The sequence below is a fragment of the Rhinatrema bivittatum genome, chromosome 14, assembly GCF_901001135.1.
Source record: "Rhinatrema bivittatum chromosome 14, aRhiBiv1.1, whole genome shotgun sequence".
Classification (NCBI taxonomy): Eukaryota; Metazoa; Chordata; class Amphibia; order Gymnophiona; family Rhinatrematidae; genus Rhinatrema; species Rhinatrema bivittatum.
The window spans coordinates 1098916-1118199 of NC_042628.1; the positions used below are offsets into that span (position 1 = coordinate 1098916).

At 45.2% G+C, this 19284-nt stretch overlaps 1 protein-coding gene across 3 annotated transcripts in view; it reads left to right on the forward strand.

Annotated features, from left to right (window-relative positions):
* PALB2 (partner and localizer of BRCA2) overlaps positions 1–16170 on the forward strand; it is a 41540-nt gene extending 25370 nt beyond the window's left edge. For all 3 annotated transcript variants that reach the window (XM_029576542.1, XM_029576543.1, XM_029576544.1), the window contains 6 exons: positions 2508–2593; positions 3914–4075; positions 4744–4860; positions 5190–5277; positions 13302–13450; positions 15339–16170. In XM_029576542.1, coding sequence (XP_029432402.1) covers positions 2508–2593; positions 3914–4075; positions 4744–4860; positions 5190–5277; positions 13302–13450; positions 15339–15573 — 837 coding nt within the window. In that variant the 3' untranslated portion in view covers positions 15574–16170. The remainder of the gene's footprint in view (positions 1–2507; positions 2594–3913; positions 4076–4743; positions 4861–5189; positions 5278–13301; positions 13451–15338) is intronic.
* The last annotated feature ends 3114 nt before the right edge of the window (positions 16171–19284 follow it).

Genomic DNA, 19284 nt, shown 5'->3' on the forward strand with positions numbered 1-19284 from the left:
TCTTCCTGCAGATCTTTCAGAGCTGCCACGCCAGCTACTAGAATGTGGTTCTCTTTGTAGCCAACGACACGGAAGCATCCATCATCGGCACCCTCAAGAGCTCCAGGGTCTCCTCAGGCAAAGGATAAAGCTTATCCATAGCCCTACTAACCTTAAGACCAGTTTCCGGAGTGTTCCACTCCCTGATCATCAATTGCTTGACCATGCAATGGAAAAGAGAGGTTCTGGCTAGGCCCCTCAAACTAGCCATGACCGGATCCACTCTGTCCTGGTCCGGCTCCTCCTGCAGAACCGCTATTCGCGTGAGGATGTGTGGAGTCATAGGACCTAGCTCTTCCCTCTGAAACAGGAGAACAACCTTAGGATCGTCCTCTTCCATGGCCAGAATCTTTCCAGGCTCTCCCTCCTGATTCAGACCACTGTTGGGAAGAGAGACACCAAGGGGACCATCTCCCAAGGCAATCCCTGGTCGGACTCCTCTGAGGAAAATTCATCTGCAGTCCCCTGCATCGCTGGACCTCTAACCTTATGGATCCTTGTGGCCCCCAGCATCTCCAACAACCTGGGCACCTTTATGGGTACCCTGCATCTGGAGGAGTAACTCAGCTTGGCCTGACTGGCAGATATGCTTTGTGCAATAAAAGAATAAAATCCAGAAAAAATTGAGAAGGACCACACAAATCCCCCACCAGGGGATCGAGATTTTAGCCTCCTTGGGGCTAGAATTGGCCGGCAACAGCACGGGCAGGAGATCCCCCTCCTCCTGCTGCTCTTTCCTCCGCAGCCGCAAAAGTTTTCAAGATGGCCGCCATTCCTGTGCTTATCACGACAGGTCAGCTGCTAACTCCACAGGAGCCAGATCCCCGCGAAGATCCACCACCACCAGAGAGGCAGGCGGGAGCATTGGCCATCCATGGAGAGCCGCGAGCAGTGCTCCCCATACACAGAGTCCTGGTGCGTCTAACTGTGCGGCAGACACCGGGATCGGGAGCCCCGGGACCGACTCAGCCTGAGCACCCTGCCTTTGCCTGCCCCCAGCAACAGGGCAAATGCTACAAAAAAAAAAAGCACTGCTTCTTTTCTGTTGTTGAAACTTTACTAACAAGAAAGAAAAAGAGAAAAGTTTTACTTCCCTGAAGAAGGGTGGCAGTGGCTTCCCATGATACTTGCTGAGGGTGAGGGAGCAGGAGAAACATATAGAAATGACAGAGGAGAAGAAGACCAAATGGCCCATCCAGTCTGCCCAGCAAGCTTCGCACTTTTTTTTTTTCTCATAATTATGTTACTCTTGGCCCTTTATAACCTTTTGGTTCTATTTCCCTTCCAGCCCCGCCATTAATGTAGAGAGCAGTTGTCACCCCCGTCGTATCCGAAAGAGCAAATTTGGGGTCCCAACCCCTGCTCATCCTTAACCTGCTACCAGGAGGGATGGTCCCACCAGGACCTGCCAACCTCCTGGCAGGAAAGTCTGAACAAAGTCCAAGAATACCTAAGTCCGTACTACTATTTATTTATTTATTTATTTAAAAACTTTTATATACCAATTTTCACGGAGAGTATCCGACCAAAACGGTTTACAAGTTCAATTTATAACAAGGCAAAAATAATAAAAAATTAATAAAATAAACAGAAATTAAATAAAATATAGTAAAAGATTTGAAAAAAAAATACATCGTGTAAATATAATCCCTAACTCATTTACAATACCTAACTAAAAATTATTACAAAAAACAAGAAAAAAGCCGGAAATATAAAAAAGTTAAGAAACCAGAAGCCATAATTTATTATGTGGTTAGAGATAAGCAAGCTGTTAGGCTCCAAGTGCATATCATAACCTGATACTGACATTATGAGGAACTTTGAGGAAGGATATTTGTTTCCTCAATTCCGGCATAAGCTATCGTGAATACTACCTTTTTTTTTTTTTTTAACTAGGATACAGGTCCACAGGTTTTGCACCTACTCCATCTGCAGAAGACAGAGAAATACTGAGGAGCTGCAGGTGGCACACAAGGTTAAGAGGCGGTGCCTGTGAAATTTTCTCTGTCTCCATCTGCTTGGAAGGGAGGCAAAACCCAGGAGTCTGGACTGATCTGGGTACGAACAGGGCATGTACTCTTCCCTCCATCCCCCACAAAAAAGCCCACCTCTCCCTATGCACCATCACCCTACAGCCCTCTCATTCTCAACCTAGCTCTTTCCTTCCTCCTATTCTCTCACTCTCTTCCTTCCTCCTAACTTATTTTCTTACAGGAGATCTGAGAAGTCTCTGCTTTTCTCTATAACAAACCAGGCTTCTCCACCTGCAGGAAGTAGCCACACACCATGCTCTGACTGCCCCTTTCATTTAACCCTCAGGAGTTTTGTAAGTAGTTGATAATCAACCCGCCTGACAACATCAAGAAGTTTCTACGGACTTCTTTAGAAAAGCACCCAGAACCGCTGTAATGCAGTCTTCCGAAGTGGCTGTGGACATCCATTAATAAGCTGCTGTTATGTGTTTGTAGATGCCAGTAATCCAGATTGTTCCTCTGCCTGGCACACACTGTTGTGTCTGCGTAGCGTTGGGAAGTCTGGCAATTGAGGAGCTTTGGTAAGTGGCTGCTGCTGTTTTCATGTAATACCGATATTCAAGAATGGGAAATATGTCAGTCTTAATGTGCTGCTTAAGTCCAAGGCACTAAACTAGTCATCCGCAGATGGGAATTTTTTTTTTAATCCATGAATAAAATGAATTCACTGTGTACAATGTGAATTTGGACTAGCCCAATTGCTGTTTATTCAAAAATGTCTATCCCACCAATCCACAAATCTTGGTGGTTTACAACTAAGCATAAATAATCAAAATAGACCAAACTTATGACAAACAAACATGCAATAATAAAACCATAACATAAACAATATTAAAAATTAAAATCAATTGCATTCATTGACCATCTCATGCACAAGAAATAACTCAACTGATGCCCCTCCAAGAACTTCACAATTGGGAAGCGTAGCATGCTACAAGGCAGGAGAGTTGGCTCCTTGCTTCTCAGGCCAGCCTAGGCTGGGAGCTGCAGATGCAGTACTCGTAGGCTCTGTGCGTGATGGCGAGTGGACATGTGGTATTGCTTCTTTAGTAACGCTTGCTGGTCAGTAACAAAGAAGCATTAGATGAAGTCTGAGGGTAACCGAGCCTTGTGCTTCCAGACACAATGATGCTGATAAAGTGTGCAAAGGAACCTTGCAAAAGATACCAATGCCAGAAATGACTCCGACTAGGCCTAACACAGGGCCTTGATAAGGCACTTTATTAGTAAACAGACCCCATTAATCTCCGTGGGCCTATTTGCTAACAATACACATTCATGCTTTTTGATAAATAGACACTACAGTGTGGTGCTGTTCAGGAATTGCTATAGTGGGCACTGTGTATGGTGCTGGGATAGTTAAGAAATGGTCAGGAGCAATGTATGTGGTGCTAAGAGAGGACAGGAACAGGTGAGAGTCGTGTGTGTGTTTTCAGGGGAGGAGCAAGGGCCAGTGGGAAAATAGAGGAGGATGGAGACTCATTGAAGATGGCGTGTGTGGCAGGAAGGAGAGACTGGGGCAGTGTGTGGGGCCCAGGTCATTGGGGAAATGGTCAGGAGCAGCGGGGGGGAGGGGAAGGTGATAGATGCCAATGAGTGGGCAGCTGGGAACAGTGTGGGAATGGTCAGAGCAGCATGTAGAAGGCTTGGGGAGAATGCAGAAATGAAGGGGGTGGTTTGTGTGTGGGAGAGAGATAGGGGCAGTGGGGGATTATGGAGATTGTAGAAAGCATGGGGGAGTTGGTGGGGTGGCAGGATGTATATGGAAGAGTGTAAATAAGGCAAAAAATACTCTAAACTTTCCCCTGGTGAGTTGTGCAATTCTCTCCCTCTTTCCTTAGGCTCCTGTTCTCTCGCCCTGGTGAGAACAGACTGCAGGAACAGCTGGTGAAATGTGGGTATATATACAACGTGCTTGGACTGAGCCAGCGCAGACTTGTGAGCAGCAGCAGGGGAGCACAGCAACAGACACTAGAAATAATTTCATTGTCTGAGGCAGGAAGGTGAAAGCAAGATTTCTTTTTAGTGCCAAAAATTGTAGCTATGATTTTTTTTTACTTGATATAAAAACTTTTCTATACCGTCGCTAAGTTATATACCATCGCAACGGTTTACAAATAGGCACATAGACTAAGGTAAGTAAATATAGGATATCGTACATTCTAACAGGTGCCAATAAAGTTCGGTTACAATTTCATAAATAAAATCATTATTTGAGTAATGTTGGTCAAGTCCAGGTATATTATTGCGTTACTATCGCTTTGAAATATTACTTCTTAAATGTAGGATTGAGTAAATTCATTCTCATCTGCATTACCCTGTACTTTCATTCTCTACCCTCCACAAGAACTGGTTTTGGTTTTGTAAGACACTGATGCTGTTGGATGGAATGACTACACTGTGACAGGTCCTTGGTGCTTGGGCCTGGATGGATGAAATGTGCCCCTGATGAAAACCATGTACAGTGCCCTTCTGGCTCCTATATCTTCTCACAATACCTGTGACAGCTTCACATAATACGATGGCAGCAGCTTTCCTTCCCTCCCTTCAGGCTAATTCCTGGGGCACTGCTAATATTACTATTTCTAATGTGTTAAATGCCATAGCCAGGATTATTTGCTGACTCTAGCACAGCAGGGACGTGGGACTTTATCCTGCTCTTCTCCTGTAGAATCACAGAGAGACAGAATCTGATGCCTCCAGAAGAAAGCATCCTGGCCTTCAGTGAGGTGGAAGGGGAGCACAGTGCTTTGGTTGGCACAACTGTAGCAAGTAACATAGTAATTTGGTAAGTAGTGGCATTCAACTTGAGACGATGTACTGTATGTAGAAAACTTGGAGCATGGACACTAGTGAATTACACAGAGATTAAAATTATACACTACCATTAATACGAAGAAAGACAGGAAAGCGGTGAAAGAGTCTGTGTGGGATGCTTTCCTGAGGAGAACCAGATGGGTAATCTTTCAGTTGACCTCCATGTTATCACCTATTGGTTATTTATGGGTAGCATTATGTATGCCAGGGGAACATTATTGCATGATGAAATAATCTATACAGTTATTTCTCATTTATAAGAAACAAATCTTAAATGAAGAATTTCTTGTATTTTGTTAGGAATATGCTTACTGGGCAGCTCCTGAAGATGATATCCCTCGGTAAATCATACCAAGCTTCCGTTTGTCACAAGACCTACTCCGATTCTGTAAGTCTTCCAGTCTTATGAGCAGGTGGTTATTCTGCAGGAACGTTTGAATTGAAGCAGTCATCTGCGATAGTGCAGACTGATGTTTCAGAACTTGTCTTCTGGGCTATTCTGTTAGCTCAGGGGCATTGTTATGCATTGCGATGCGAAAGGCCTGGGTTTGACTCGCTGGCTCAGCATCTGCTGCCCAGGCTTGTTAGAGACAACATTCACTTTGTGGGGAGAGCCAGCACTCAGCAATGACACCTACTAGCCAGAGAGGGTGCACGAGTTCCAGAGGGAGCTGGGGTTTTGCTCAAGGACCATCACTGCAATGATGGGGCTAGGTGGGAAAGTTGGCTATAAAGTGATTGAAGGCTCGTGGCACCATAGTCCAATACTCATTGAGCTGGAAGTCTAGAGGACTAAGAAGAAACTGCTGGGCCAAAAAAAAAAACCCAACAATGTTCCAGGCTGTCTCCTTTCCCCCATAAGCTATGTTTTGTCCTGATGAAATATTGAAGCATATGTCAACAGGAGCTCCTCAAGCCAATCTTCTCTCTTCAATTGTCCCTACCTCCTGCAATTCTACAGACGCTGCCAAAGCTACTCCATTGCTAAGGATCCTCCAGTTGTCCTATGAGTTCCTCTCAGTATCTTGCTGGGAAGACTGCCTTATGCATCCAACATTTCTAGGAACGTAGGAGATGATAGCAGATAAAGAGCAGTTTGCTCAGTTAAGATTCTTCTGCTTCAATTAGTGGAACATATAAATTTCCATATGCAACCCATCATTAACTCTCCCCTCCCCATCTTGTCTTTTACCTGTCATCTCAATCCTTTACCTATCATTGTTCTCCATATCTGTCCCAAGCATACTCAGTCTGACAAAGGTTTTGACTTTATTATCTCCATTGACAACCCATTGCAGGCCTTGACATCTTCAACATTGTTGTTTACAAGATCAATTCTTAATCCAACACCCAGGACCAATGCAGTGCTACCACTGCTGTGCAAATTACACCCTGAGCACATGATCATTGGGTGAGGAACAAATGTGAATAAACAAATACATGCTTTATTCCTTAGTGTTCAGGCAGGTCAATCCCAATGAGTGAGTTATGCAGCTCTGCCAGCAGATGGAGACAGAGCAAAAGCTGACGTCACTATATAGTCCCGCCCCATCAGCCTATCAGTATTCTCTGTCTCCTTCGGGAGATTGCCTGTGAGTAAAAGAAATAGTTGGAAAGGAGATATCAGAAAGACAAGATGTCTATGTAACACTGCTTGCCTCCTGAGGTGATACCGTGCGGTCCCTCCCTCAGTAGAGTGCCTTTAGTCCGGTAGCCTTGACTGGCGTGGACCTGGATTCGAATAGTGGTTGCAGACCGAGAGAGAGGCTCTGCAGAGAAGGCTTTAGCACCGCCCCCCCCCTCCCCCTGTAGCCGGGACCTGTTCCTGCTCTCAGCCAGGGAGAGCTGACTTAAGCAAAAGGTTTTTATTTAAAAAAAAACAAAAAATGAAAAGGTAGAAAGTAGGAGAAGGGTCTGTTTCCTCAGTGTCCAGTTGTCCCACTCACGTCTCTAGGAAGTTCTGTGAGATGAGGAAATAGTGCAGGCACAGCAAGTTGAGCAGCTGTTTGGCTAGGCCCTGCCCCCAGGCTTCTCCCACATGGTAGGCCGTGGGGTCGTTTTGCGTTTTTTTTTGCTGCAGGCCATGCATGCATCCATTCTTGTTTGTTCATCCAGTTTGGGCGTTCTTGCTTCTGGACACATCTTGAACGTCCAGCTTAGGCATCTGTACTGGGCATCAGGGTGGACGAGCGGTCTAGGCACTTGTGCTTGGATGCACATTTTTTCTGTACCCAGTTTGGGCACGGCTTATATGAGTGGGTAATCTAAGCATGAGCCTTATCGGTCTACACGCTTATAGCATGGCACACGTGGTGAAGAAACCTAATTGCCTAGCTGTTTGTGCTGCATCCAAGGAGGCCACAGGGCAGCCCTCTAAAAAGTACAGAACCTCCGCGGCTGCGGTGGCCCCTGGAGTCCGGTGGCTCCTGAGGGCTGCAGTGCCCGCGGCTGCCACAGATTCTTCCTTGACCGCCTCTGCTTTCCTCAGGACCAAAGGCTGCTTCTGATACCGAAGGGGCCCAGGGAGCAGATTCCCAGGAGTCTGGGCCGGGGGTCGGTCTGCTGGATCCGGATCTGTCCCTCTTGCAAGGTATGTCCCTCGAGGGTGATGACCCTAAGGTGGTCTGTTTATTCCATAAGGAGGAGCTGAGCCCACTTATTCCAGCAGTGTTGGAGGAGTTGAGCATTGAGGTCCTGCCTCGGAACAGTGGATCCCGGTCATGGTTGGCCTCCGGGGTCCCGCAAAGTACTTCCTGTTCCATAGTTCAGTCAGGGCTCTTCTGTTCCAGGAGTGGGATACTCCAGACACCGGTTTGAAGGTCAGCAGGGCAATGGACAGATTATATCCGTTGCCCAAGAAGGCGCTCGACCTGTTCAAGGTTCCCAAGGTGGATGCCGCAGTTTCTGCGGTCACCAAGAAGACCACCATTCTGGTCACCAGAGCAGCGACTTTAAAGGATCTTCAGGATAGAAAACTGGAGGTACACTCAAGAAGATCTTTGAGGTTTCCGCGCTCAGGCCATGTGTTTGGCAGTTTCATGCTGCGAGCTGGTCTTCGCTGGGTTCAGCAACTGCAAGGTGACAAGTCTTTATCTAAGGCTGAGGCCCTCCAGGCAGAACGGCTGGAGGCCATCGTGTCGTACAGTGCTGATGCCTTATATGACCTTCTCAGGACCTTTTCTCAGACTATGATGTCAGCCAGGCCCCTCCTCTGGTTGAGAAATTGGTCGGCTGATGTTTCCTCCACGGCGCAGTTGGGATCTTTGCCTTTTAAGGGAAAGTTACTTTTCTGCAAGGATCTTGAGGAAATGATCAAGTCTCTGGGAGAGAATAAGGTCCATAAGTTGCCTGAGGACGGGCCAAAAAGCAAGAGTTTCCCATCTTCTCAGTCCCGCTTCAAGGGGAATCAAAGATTCTGGGGGCCCAGACCCTTGGGTCCGGCTCCGAGACAAGTCTCTGCTCGACAACCATCTTGGTCTCAGTCCTTTCGAGTTCATCGACCCAGTAGGGTCCCAGGGAGGCAGTGGCATCAAGTCCTTTCAATGAGGCGAGGTTGGTCCACTCTTTGGTTCTGCAGATAGGAGGACGCCTATCTCTTTTACAAGGAGTGGACCAAGATCACGTCAGACCAATGGGTCTTAAGTGTGATAAGGCGCGGTTACGCTTTAGAGTTTGCTCGGCCTCCCTGAAACGGATTTCTCGTGTCCCCCTGCTCGGATCAGCGCAAGGAACTCGCTGTGAGGACCTCTGTCAGCCATCTGTGTCAGTTGGGAGCCATTGTCCCCGTCCCTCCAGATGAACGAGGATCCAGACGCTACTCCGTTTACTTCATCATTCCAAAGGAGAAAGGCACGTTCCGCCCAATCCTGGACTTAAAGAAAGTGAACGCTCACTGAAGTATCTGGATTTGACCGAGGCTTTACCTACACATCAGAATCCGATCTGATCACCAACGATATCCGAGGTTCATGATTCTGGGCGATCACTTTCAGTTCTGTGCTCTCCCCTTCAATCTAGCTATGGCACCCAGGACTTTCACCAAGGTGATGGTCGTGTCGCTGCGGCTCTCCAAAGGGAGGATGTTCTAGTTCATCCCTATCTGGACAACTGATTGATTCGAGCAGAGTCAGAATCCCTGTCCCCGACGGCGGTGGATTTTGTCCTCTGTCATCGCCAATCGCTAGGGTGGATCGTCAGTTTAGCCAGGAATCATCTGATTCCTTCCCAGAGTCTGGAATTCCTAGGGGCACTTTTCTACACAAAGACGGGGAGAGTATTCCTTACCGAGCAGCGCAATACCAAGCTTCAGGCTCAGGTTCGGGAGCTGTTAGCCAAACAGGTTCTCAGAGTCTGAGATTATTTATAAGTGTTTGGGTCTATGGCTTCTACCTTGGAATTGGCACCTGGGCTTTTGTTCACATGCGGCCTCTGCAGTCAGCTTTACTGTCTCGCTGGCACCCAATGTCTGAGCATTATCAGCTACCTTTCCCTCTCCCCGAGCTTGTACAGTCCAGTCTCTCATGGTGGCTCCGCCAGGACAAGTTGACTGTTCAGCACCCGCTTTCCTAACGCACCCTCAGGCACCTCCCCCTCAGGGGGGGGAGAGCTTAGGGCAGGTCAGACACAGCTCACTGTCAAGAAGAGAGATTTTTTTTCCTAACTCTCTTTTGTTCCTCCGACTTAATATCCCAACGATATTAAGTCGGAGGAAGTACAGAAAAGCAATATTTTCTGCCTTTCTGTACAATTTTTTGGGGCGCTCAGAAATCGTGTGCTCTGGGCAGGCATTAATTTCTGAGCACAAAAATGTGCATATTGGATGTACATTTTTTTTTCTTTTTTTTTGCATCTGGAGTGAATAACTAATAGCTTCATTCACATACCGCCAGAGGTCTAGGAGAAGTTGGCTGACCTCTCCTGTACAGGAGAGAATCTTTTTGGGGACAAGGTCAGGGATGCGGTAGCCCAGTTGAAAGATCACCATGAAACCCTTCAACAGCTATCCGCCAGTGCTTCGGACGCGCTGTCCTTCGTATGGAAACCTTCCTGACCAAGTTCTCGGAGGTCTTTCTATAGGCAGCAGAAGTATTATCTCCCCTGCCTCTCGAACTCGCACGCCCCTTACTGCTTCCAGAGGCTGCTCGCGTCAACTGGAGAAGCCTGAACATAGATCTATTTGCATCCTCTTGCAACAGGAAAGTGCCTCGGTTCTGCTCCCTATAGGGTCGGATGGCAAACCAACCTCTGACGCCCTTCATGAACCAGTGGTCCAGTGCCTGTCACTGGGGCAAGGGTCTTCTGTACACGTATCCTCCGATTCCCTTAGTGATGAAGACTCTCTTGAAGCTTCATGAGGGCAAGGGAACTAAGAATCTCATAGCCCCTTATTGACTGAGACATGTCTGGTTTCCACTCCTATGGGAATTGTCCAACTGGAGACTGAGGACTTCCCCAGATCTCATCACGCAAGATCGAGGCAGGTTACTGCATCCCATTCTCCAGGCCCTGGTGCTCACAGCCTGGATGTTAAGAGGTTAATTCTGCATCCACTCGATCTCTGAGAATGTCTCGGGTCCTGAGCACTGCAAAGTTTGGACTGTAAGTGAGCCTTAGCCTTCTATCTGGAGCAGACAGAGGTCCATAGATAGTCCACCCAACTTTTTATTTCTTTTGAAAGGAATAGGTTGGGCATTGCTGTTGCCAAACAGACACTATCCAATTGGCTAGCAGAATGTATCTCCTTCTGTTATGCCCATGCAGGACTGCATCTTGGGGGTCATGTCAAGGTTCACTCTGTCAGAACCATGGCAGCATCAGTGGCCCACTTGCGCACAGCTCCCGTGGAGGAGATCTGCAAGGCTGCGATGTGGAGTTCTCTCCACACATTCACATCTCACTATTGCTTGGATAGGGATGGCTGACGCGACAGTAGCTTCAGCCAGCCTCTCCTTGGGAATCTGTTTAAGGTGTAGAAACCAACTCTCCCACCTAGGGCCAATTGTTTGGGTTCAGGCTGCCGTCCCCTCTGTAACCAACAGCACTGGTTGTATTGTACTCGTTGATACCTGGGATTCACCCATGTGTGAAGACTACCGTTCTGCCTGTTCTTGCAGAAAGCAGAGTTGCTTACCTATAACAGGTGTTATCCTCGGATAACAGGATGTTTGTCCTCATGAAACCTGCCCACCACCCTGCGGAGTTGGGCTTCTCCTAATTTTTCATTTATATACAATTCTATGTTATAAGACTGGAGAGAGACCCCACATGGACATGTGGTATAGGGCATGCTCAGTCTGCCAAGTCAAAGTTCTATAAACTTTAAGTTTTCCATGGCGGGGCTTCATCTGGGGTGAGATACAGGGTCCTGCATCTGGGGTGCGACAATCCAAAAGAGCTGTTATGTGATAGGCAGAGGGATCTTGGTGTGATAATGTCAGTGATCTGAAAGCAGTGAAACAAGGTGACAGTGCGATAGCTAAAACCTGAAGAATGCTGGGCTGCTTAGAGAGAGGAATAACCTGTAAGAAAAAGGAGGTGGTGATGCCCTTATACAGGTCCTTGGTGAAGCCTCACCTGGAGTACTTTACTGTACTGGTGCCCATATCTGAAAAGCATAAAGGCAGGATAGAGGCGGTCCAAAGAGCAACCAAAATGGTGAAGGGGTCAGCTCTGGAAGACCTATGAAGAGAGGCTGAAGGACCTGAATATGTATACCCTGAAAGAGAGGAGGTGCAGGAGAGATGGGATACAGACCTTCAGATACCTGAAAGGTTTTAATGATGCACAATCGACAAACTTTTTCCGATGGAAATAAATCAATAGAACTAGGGGTCATGAAATAAAACTCCAGGGAGAACGACTCAGACCCAACATCAGGAAATATTTCTTCATGGAGAGGGTGGTGGATGCCTGGAATGCCTTCCGGAGGAGGTGGTGAAGATGAACAGTGAAAGAATTCAAAGGGGCGTGGGATAAACACTGTGGATCCCTAAAGGCTCCAGGATGTGGTAGTTGCTACCCTTAACAAATAACAGTATCAGATGCAACTCCATCATTGCTCTCTACTTCAGCGGCAGTGGGAAAAGGGGAATTGGATTCAGACAGCAACAAACGAGGGCCCTGACTTTTATGGTTTAGGAACAAATAAACATGGGGGTAACTTTGTGATGTGGCTTTTACTACCCTTAATCACTAAGCCTGATACTTTTGAAGCAACTCTAACATTGCTCTCTGCTTCCACGGCAAGAGTTAAGGGAAATTTGATTCAAAGAGCTTCCAAGGGCCCTGACTTTTATTGTCTGGGAAACTGAAAAGCACAGTGCAGCAGATACTGGCATAAGCTTGCTGGGCAGACTGGGTGGATCATTTGGTCCTTTTCTGCCATCATTTCTCTGTTTCTATATCCTGTTTCTATTCATTTTGTTAACCCTAGCCCTCTAACTAGGCAAATAGTATATTTTTGAAACAGCTGGCATTCTATCTTCTTCAATCGCTAGAACCTCATCAAGGTATTTCTTAAACATCTCATTAGGTGACAATATTCTTCTGAAGGGAAAATGCAGAAGTTGCAGGTTCTTAGCTCTTAAACAATTCTCCAAAGTTATTATGCACACATACTGTCCTTACTATGAGTTATACCAGCATTCTGTAACAGTGGAACTTGGGAATTGAGGACAACCCTAGGATCTTAAAGATCTTTCAGACGTTTCTCATGTGCCTCAAAGGTGGACCTAGATTCTGATGCAAAATTGCAGAGTTGCAAGACTGAGTCAGATGTGATCATCCTCCAAACATCTGCGAGGGTCAGATTAGTGGGCTCAAGGCTATCTTGTCTCTCCTAAAATGGGGGAGATAGCTGCTGTCAATTAAGCCCCCGCAGATGTGGAGGGAAACAGGATCCAAAGTTACAACCCTAGAGGACATGGCCCCTGCATTCATTCTGTTTGGGTTTTCTAACAATGGTAACTTGTCCCCAGGATAATCTTTCTTCAAAAGCAATTACTCACTCATATATGATATACCTGTTGGTTGGGGTAGTGCTTGGCTGTGGCTGGGACTTAGGGAAACCTCGGATAGGGATTCCTCATAAGTCACTCAAAGGCAACTCACTGGGTCACTGAAGATGGCCATCCACTCCAGATGCCGGGGTTGAAGTGAACATTTTAGTTTTCCTAATGTAATGTGGGTGACACCTACAAAAACTAGTGACAGGAGAAAGCTGCTCTGATAGTATCCCTGGTGCTCAAAGCCTGAAGAAGCCAAACCGTGACAGCTTATCTGATATTCACCACAGGAGCTAGGGGTTTTAATTGTCCAGCATAACCTGCCTTTTTTTCCCCTGCTGTGCTGCAGACTGCTGCATTTTCTCTGTGTAACAGTATATGACGCAGCTTTCTTTTCTCTATAAATTAGGGCCTGTTGTTTATCGTTTTAAGTCACCCATATGCCAGTGACAGTCAGTCTTCTAATGGTGTGGTGTTCACTCTGATTGCAACCAATCCCATGCAAGCTGCCAGTATTCCTGTGATGTCCTACCTACTTCCGGAAAGATGCACTGGACGGTGAGTGACCCTGGAAAGCTTGGAAATGACATGCTGCGTGCTGCTGTAGAAAATCGTTTGTGATCTCAGCAGTGTGGACAGCTTAGCTGATATTCACCACAGGAGCTAGGGGTTTTAATTGTGAAGGCAGGACTGCAATGCTCCCAGAGGAACTGCAAAGAAGCTGTTTTATTTTTATTATACAGACATCAATAGCATGTCATGGAAAACACAAGAACAGTGCATAATTACCATAATATTAACAATATCCAGCTACATATTAAACCATATCTTGAACTACAATGAAATCTGAGGGGAGAATCAATGCAAAAACAGAGCAATACTTAACAATCAGAAAAGTAATAAGTAAAAGAGGGGGGTGCAGATTATAATTCAGTCGATGGCTACTGCTTGGTTGGCTTCACCAGGGGGTCGATAGGAATCCAAAAAATAACCCAGTTGAGAGTACTAGCATTATCAATCTTCAGTTATCTGAGCACCCAGCTGTCGTGCACGAGATCATGAAGCCAGGAATTCTTTACGACGTTGCTGTGTTGCTCTAGAATTATCTGGATAAATCCAGACCTTTTGGCCCAGATACAAGGATTCTCTATTTTGAAGAAATAATCTAAGAACATTATGCCGATCGAAGGATAAAACGAAATTGACCAAGAGAGTTCCCCTGTTTTCAATCTGAGCCTCAGCAGATTTTTCTAGAAAGTGAGAAAGATTTACAGATGATGGAGGAAAAGGAGCAGAGGCAAGGGGTTCACCCTCTTGCTTATTATCTGAAAGAAGATAAAGCTTTGAGATGGGTGGTGTCATATCCAATGAAAGATGTAATATCTCTTGCAAGTAATGTCTAAATTGTTCCCTAGGAGAAATTAATTTACATTTTGGAAAGTTTAACACTCAGGTTTAAATACCTGGTTGAATTTTCCACTCTTCTAGAAATAGCAAATTCCCCCGGATTAGACCACGCCGAGTAGATTTAATTTGGGACAATTTAGAGTCCATTTCTTCTAACTTAGATGTATGTGTTATAACCACGGGGTTTAAGGAATTAAATTGATTTTGAGAATCCTTCAAAGCTGTTGTGAGATATAATAGAGCTTTCTAGCATTGATTATGGCATTCCAAAGAGAGTCCAAAGTCACGACAGAGGGTTTAGCTAGAAAAGGTTTAGAGGAAAAAGTTACCAATGAGGTTTGTTGAGGATTTCCATCGCAGCTCTGGGAGGCTTCCAAAATCTCGCTCCCTTCAAGGGTGGGCATCATGGCAGGAGACCCGGTATGCTCCACCTTTGGGCTTGGTGGTATTCCTAGTATCAGCGGTGTAGATGTCCGCACGCCATCACTGGAGGCATAGAACGCTAAATTAACTGGGAGACCGGCCTCAATGGCGACCGCTATTGCAGACACCTTTCGTCCCGGCGGTACACCCGGTCTCTCAGCTGCGTCATGTGTAGGTGGAGAGGGAGTCGCCGGAGCTCCAATGCTAAGCGATATTTCATCCGATTGCGTCGGAGTTTGCTCTACTTCAATGCTTACAGCGGATCCAACATCTGCAGCGGAGCAAAAGCCCTCTATACTCGTCTGTATCAAGGCTGCCACCCTCAACCGGCCTTTCCTCTTGGTATGCGGCATAATCAGAAAAGAAATTAGCAAGAAGACGAGGTAACTCCGGAGCTTAAGCCAGCGCATCCACCCCTCACGGCACCATCTTGATTCTCCGAGAAGCTGTTTTAGAGTTTGTCGTAGCATGTTCTCTGTTATATACAGTATATTACTTTCTATGACAAAGTGATGTATGAAAGCATTACCTCTCCTGTGTATTTGCTGTCTCTCTCTCTCTGCTTGTAAATATGAAGGCATTATTTTATACACATTTGTCCTCTGTGTGACACTAGGTATCTGGAAGGAGACGTGCAACAGCGATTGGCTGCAGCAGTGCTAACCTCTGGTAACATTGCCATATGGGATTTATCTCTGGGACTCTGCACTGCGCTGTTGCCACCTATCTGCGATGGAGTCTGGGCTGTGGTCCGGTGGTTATATGCAGATTCCTGCCTGCTGGCAGGACAGAAGGACGGGAGTGTGTATGTGTACAAGTACCTTGGGACCCTGCAAGGAAAGGCACTCTAGCTGCCACTCATGACTACCTTTGCTCCATTTACAAAGCAGGGACATCTCTTGTGTCTTAAGGAAGGAGCAATCCGCTTTCTGAGCCGTGAATTGCTTATATAAGGACATGGGGAAAGGGCTAAAGTTTCAGCAGTGAGTACATAATAGTGACTGATGCACAGCACATTTCTTGCCTGTTTATAATCCCTTTAGGCTCAGGAACAAAGTGAGACCTCAGGTAGCTCTCTAAAGAAATTACTGTAGCTATCACATAGCATTGAAATAGATCTCCTCTTTCTTTCCTGAAGTGTGCAGTCAGAAATGCAGGATTGGCTCCATTTTTGCTCAGGCTTAAAGCCTTTGTCTTTACAAAAAATATTACTGGGAAATTTTATTCACTCCTTCAACCTGCTTTATAGAGTGGGTGCAATGTAAGTACCATTAATTTGATAAATGTAGACATAGCTATATCTTCCTTCAGTGTTGAACAAAACAAACCTTTCTAAATATTGCACACAGATAACATTGAAATGTTTGATCAGCACAGAAGGAAAGATGTATGTCCATGTACACACAATTGGAATATTTAATTAAAGATGTAAAAGTTTGCTGCTTGGAGTGGTTTGTTTTTATAATGGGATTCTGCAGGAAATATCAGGGTTGACTGTTCTGATTGTAGAAAGACTTGGCCTGATTTTACACTCTGTGACTGGAATCACTGCAGCTATTGGCTGTGGGAATGATGCTATATATGCAGTTTGGACAGCAAGGCTCAATTTTGTGATTTTATGAAATCATTAAGGATAGTTTGGTTTGCTTTCCTCCTCCATAGAGAGAGAGAGACATGAAGATCCTGACCTGTGTGTGTGTATATATAAAAGAAATAGTTCCTGCTTGTTTATAAATATAAGTTCTAATCGGTGTCCACACCAGAAAAGACGTTGTCCCTAATAGTTCAAGTATTCAAACTAACTGAAACAGTCTTAAAACAAAAAATGGAGGCATGGGCCATTAACATTTAAGAGAAATGTTTAAACTGAACTGCACAAAATTGAAAGTTACCGCACTAATCTACATTTTTTTCTTGAAGCTGTGGATAAAAGTAAGCCAGATAATATAGTGTATCTGGATTTTCAGAAAATGTTTGATAAAGTACCTCATAAGAGACACTTGAGGAATTTAAAAAGTCATGGGATAAGAGTCAGGATCCTATTGTGGATTAAGAACTGGTTAAAAGATAGACAACAGAGTAGCTTTAAATGTTCAGTTTTCTCAATAGCAAAAGGTGAATAGTGGAGTGTGTCAGGGATCTGTACTAGAGCTGCTGCTTTTTAACATTCGTAAATAATCCTAGAGATGGGAACAAGTAAGGTAATCAAATTTGTGGATACAAAATTATTTAAAATTATTAAATCAGAAGAGGATTGTGAAAAATTGCAAAAGGACCTTAAGAGCCTGGGCAACTAAATGGCAATGACACTGAATGTGGAAAAATGCAAAGTGATGCACTTAGGGAAGAGCAACCCACCTTACAGCTACACAATTCAAAGTTCCACATTGGAAGTTACCACCCAGCAAAAGGATCTAGGTGTCGTTGTTGAATATACTGAAATCCTCTACACAGTGTGCGATGGTGGCCAAGAAAGCAAATAGAATGCTCAGAATTATTATGAAAGGAATAGAGAATAAAACAGAAAATGTCATAATGCCTCTGATTTGCTCCATGGTGAGACTGCACCTTGAATACGCTGTGCAATTCTGATCACCACATCTCAAAAAAGATATACCGTAATTGTGCTGGAGAAGGTACAGAGAAGGGCAACCAAAATAAGAGGCATGGAACAACTCCCCTACGAAGAAAAGCTAAAGAGGTTAGGGCTGTTCAGCTTGGAGAAGAGACGGCTGAGGGGGGATATGATGGATGTCTATAAAATATTGAGTGGGGTGGAACGGGTAAATGTGATTCAATTGTTTACTCGTTCAAAAAGTACAAATACTAGATGCTACAATGACATTACTAATTAATACATTTAAGACAAACAGGAGAAAATATTTTTTACTCAATGTATAATTAAACTCTGCAATTTGTTGCCAGAGGATGTGGTGAAAACTATTACTGTAGCTGGTTTCAAAAAAGGTTTGGACAAGTTCCTAGAAGAAAAGCCCATAAAGCATTATTAAGGAATCTGCTGCTTTTCCCTGGAACCAGCAGCATGGAATCTGAACTTTTGGGATCCTACCAGATACTTGTGACCTAGCTTGGCCACTGTTGAAAACAGGATACTGGGCTTGATGGACCTTTGGTCTGACCCAGTTATGATATGGAAAATCTTATGTTCTTAAGAAGTTATCTTGGTGGTTTTAATCCCAATTATCAGAGACTTTTACAAACACACACAAAAAACATTATTTGACCTGTCTCAGCCATTTTGGTTAAGATCCAAATGTAAAGTCTGAGCTGAGGGATGATCCCTTGGCCTTCTAAGATCATTTGTATTTATTTTTATTATTTGGATTTATTGCCCTCATCTTTTAATAAAAAATTCACCCAAGGCAGGGAACAACATATTAGAATAGCAGCACTTGTCCAATATGAGAGGTTAATGCCCAGGTAGCTGATCCCACTCAGGACACAATTATGTACAAACACTGCCCAAGCAAAAGGATTAAAGCATCTGCTTAAAAAATGATATTAAATGGTCAGTTTTCTCAAAAGAAAAAGTAAACAGTGGAGTGCCTCACCGATCTGTACTTGGACTGGTGCTTTTTAAAGTATTTCTAAATGATCTAGAAAGGAGAACAACAAGTGAGGTGATTGAATTTGCAGATGACCGAAAATTATTCGGAGTAGTTAAGTCACATGCAATTTGTGATAAATTGCAGGAGGACCTTGTGAGACTACACGATTGGGCATCCAAATGTGGACAAGTACAAGGTGATGCATCTAGGGAAAAGTAACCCATGCTGTAGTTACAGTAAGTTAACATCCAGGAAAAAGATCGAGGTGCCATAGTAGATAATAAATTGAACTCTTCAGCTCAGTGTGCTGTGGTAGTCAAAAAAAGCAAACAATGGTAGGAATTATTAGGAAGGGAATGGCAAATAAAACAGTGGATGTCATAATGCCTCTCTAGGGCGAGACCATATCTTGAATATTGTGCGCAATTCTTGTCACTGCATCTTAAAAATGATATAGCTGCGCTGGAGAACGTGCAGAGAAGGGTGATAAGGGGCATGGACCATGCGGAAAGAGCAAAGAGGTTAAGGCTGCTCAGCTTAGAGAAGAGATGGCTGAGGTACTTGCCAGGTTCTTATGGCCTGGATTGGCCTCTGTTGGAAACAGGATGCTGGGCTTGATGGACCCTTGGTCTGACCCAGCATGGCAGGTTCTTAGGAGGGGATAAGCTAGAGGGGCCGAGTTCTGAGCGGGGCAGGAGGTCCGTCACAACTAATTATCTTTAGTTTGTGAAATGGGGCCGCACCGCGTGGGACTTAAAGGAGGACAAAGGGAAGGGGCACATCAACTCCGCAGTTGAGGGAGTCGCAGAGGAAGAGGAGAGGAACCAGAGCGCCAAAGACAGGCAGGCAGAATCTGCCTAGGAAAAAATCAAGGCCTGATTTAAAGACGAGGAAAATGTGGCAGCCCTGCTTACCAGCATTCATTGCTAATGTTTGGGTATTTGCCAGGTGCTTGCATCCTGGATTGGCCACTGCTGGACCCTTGCTCTGAGC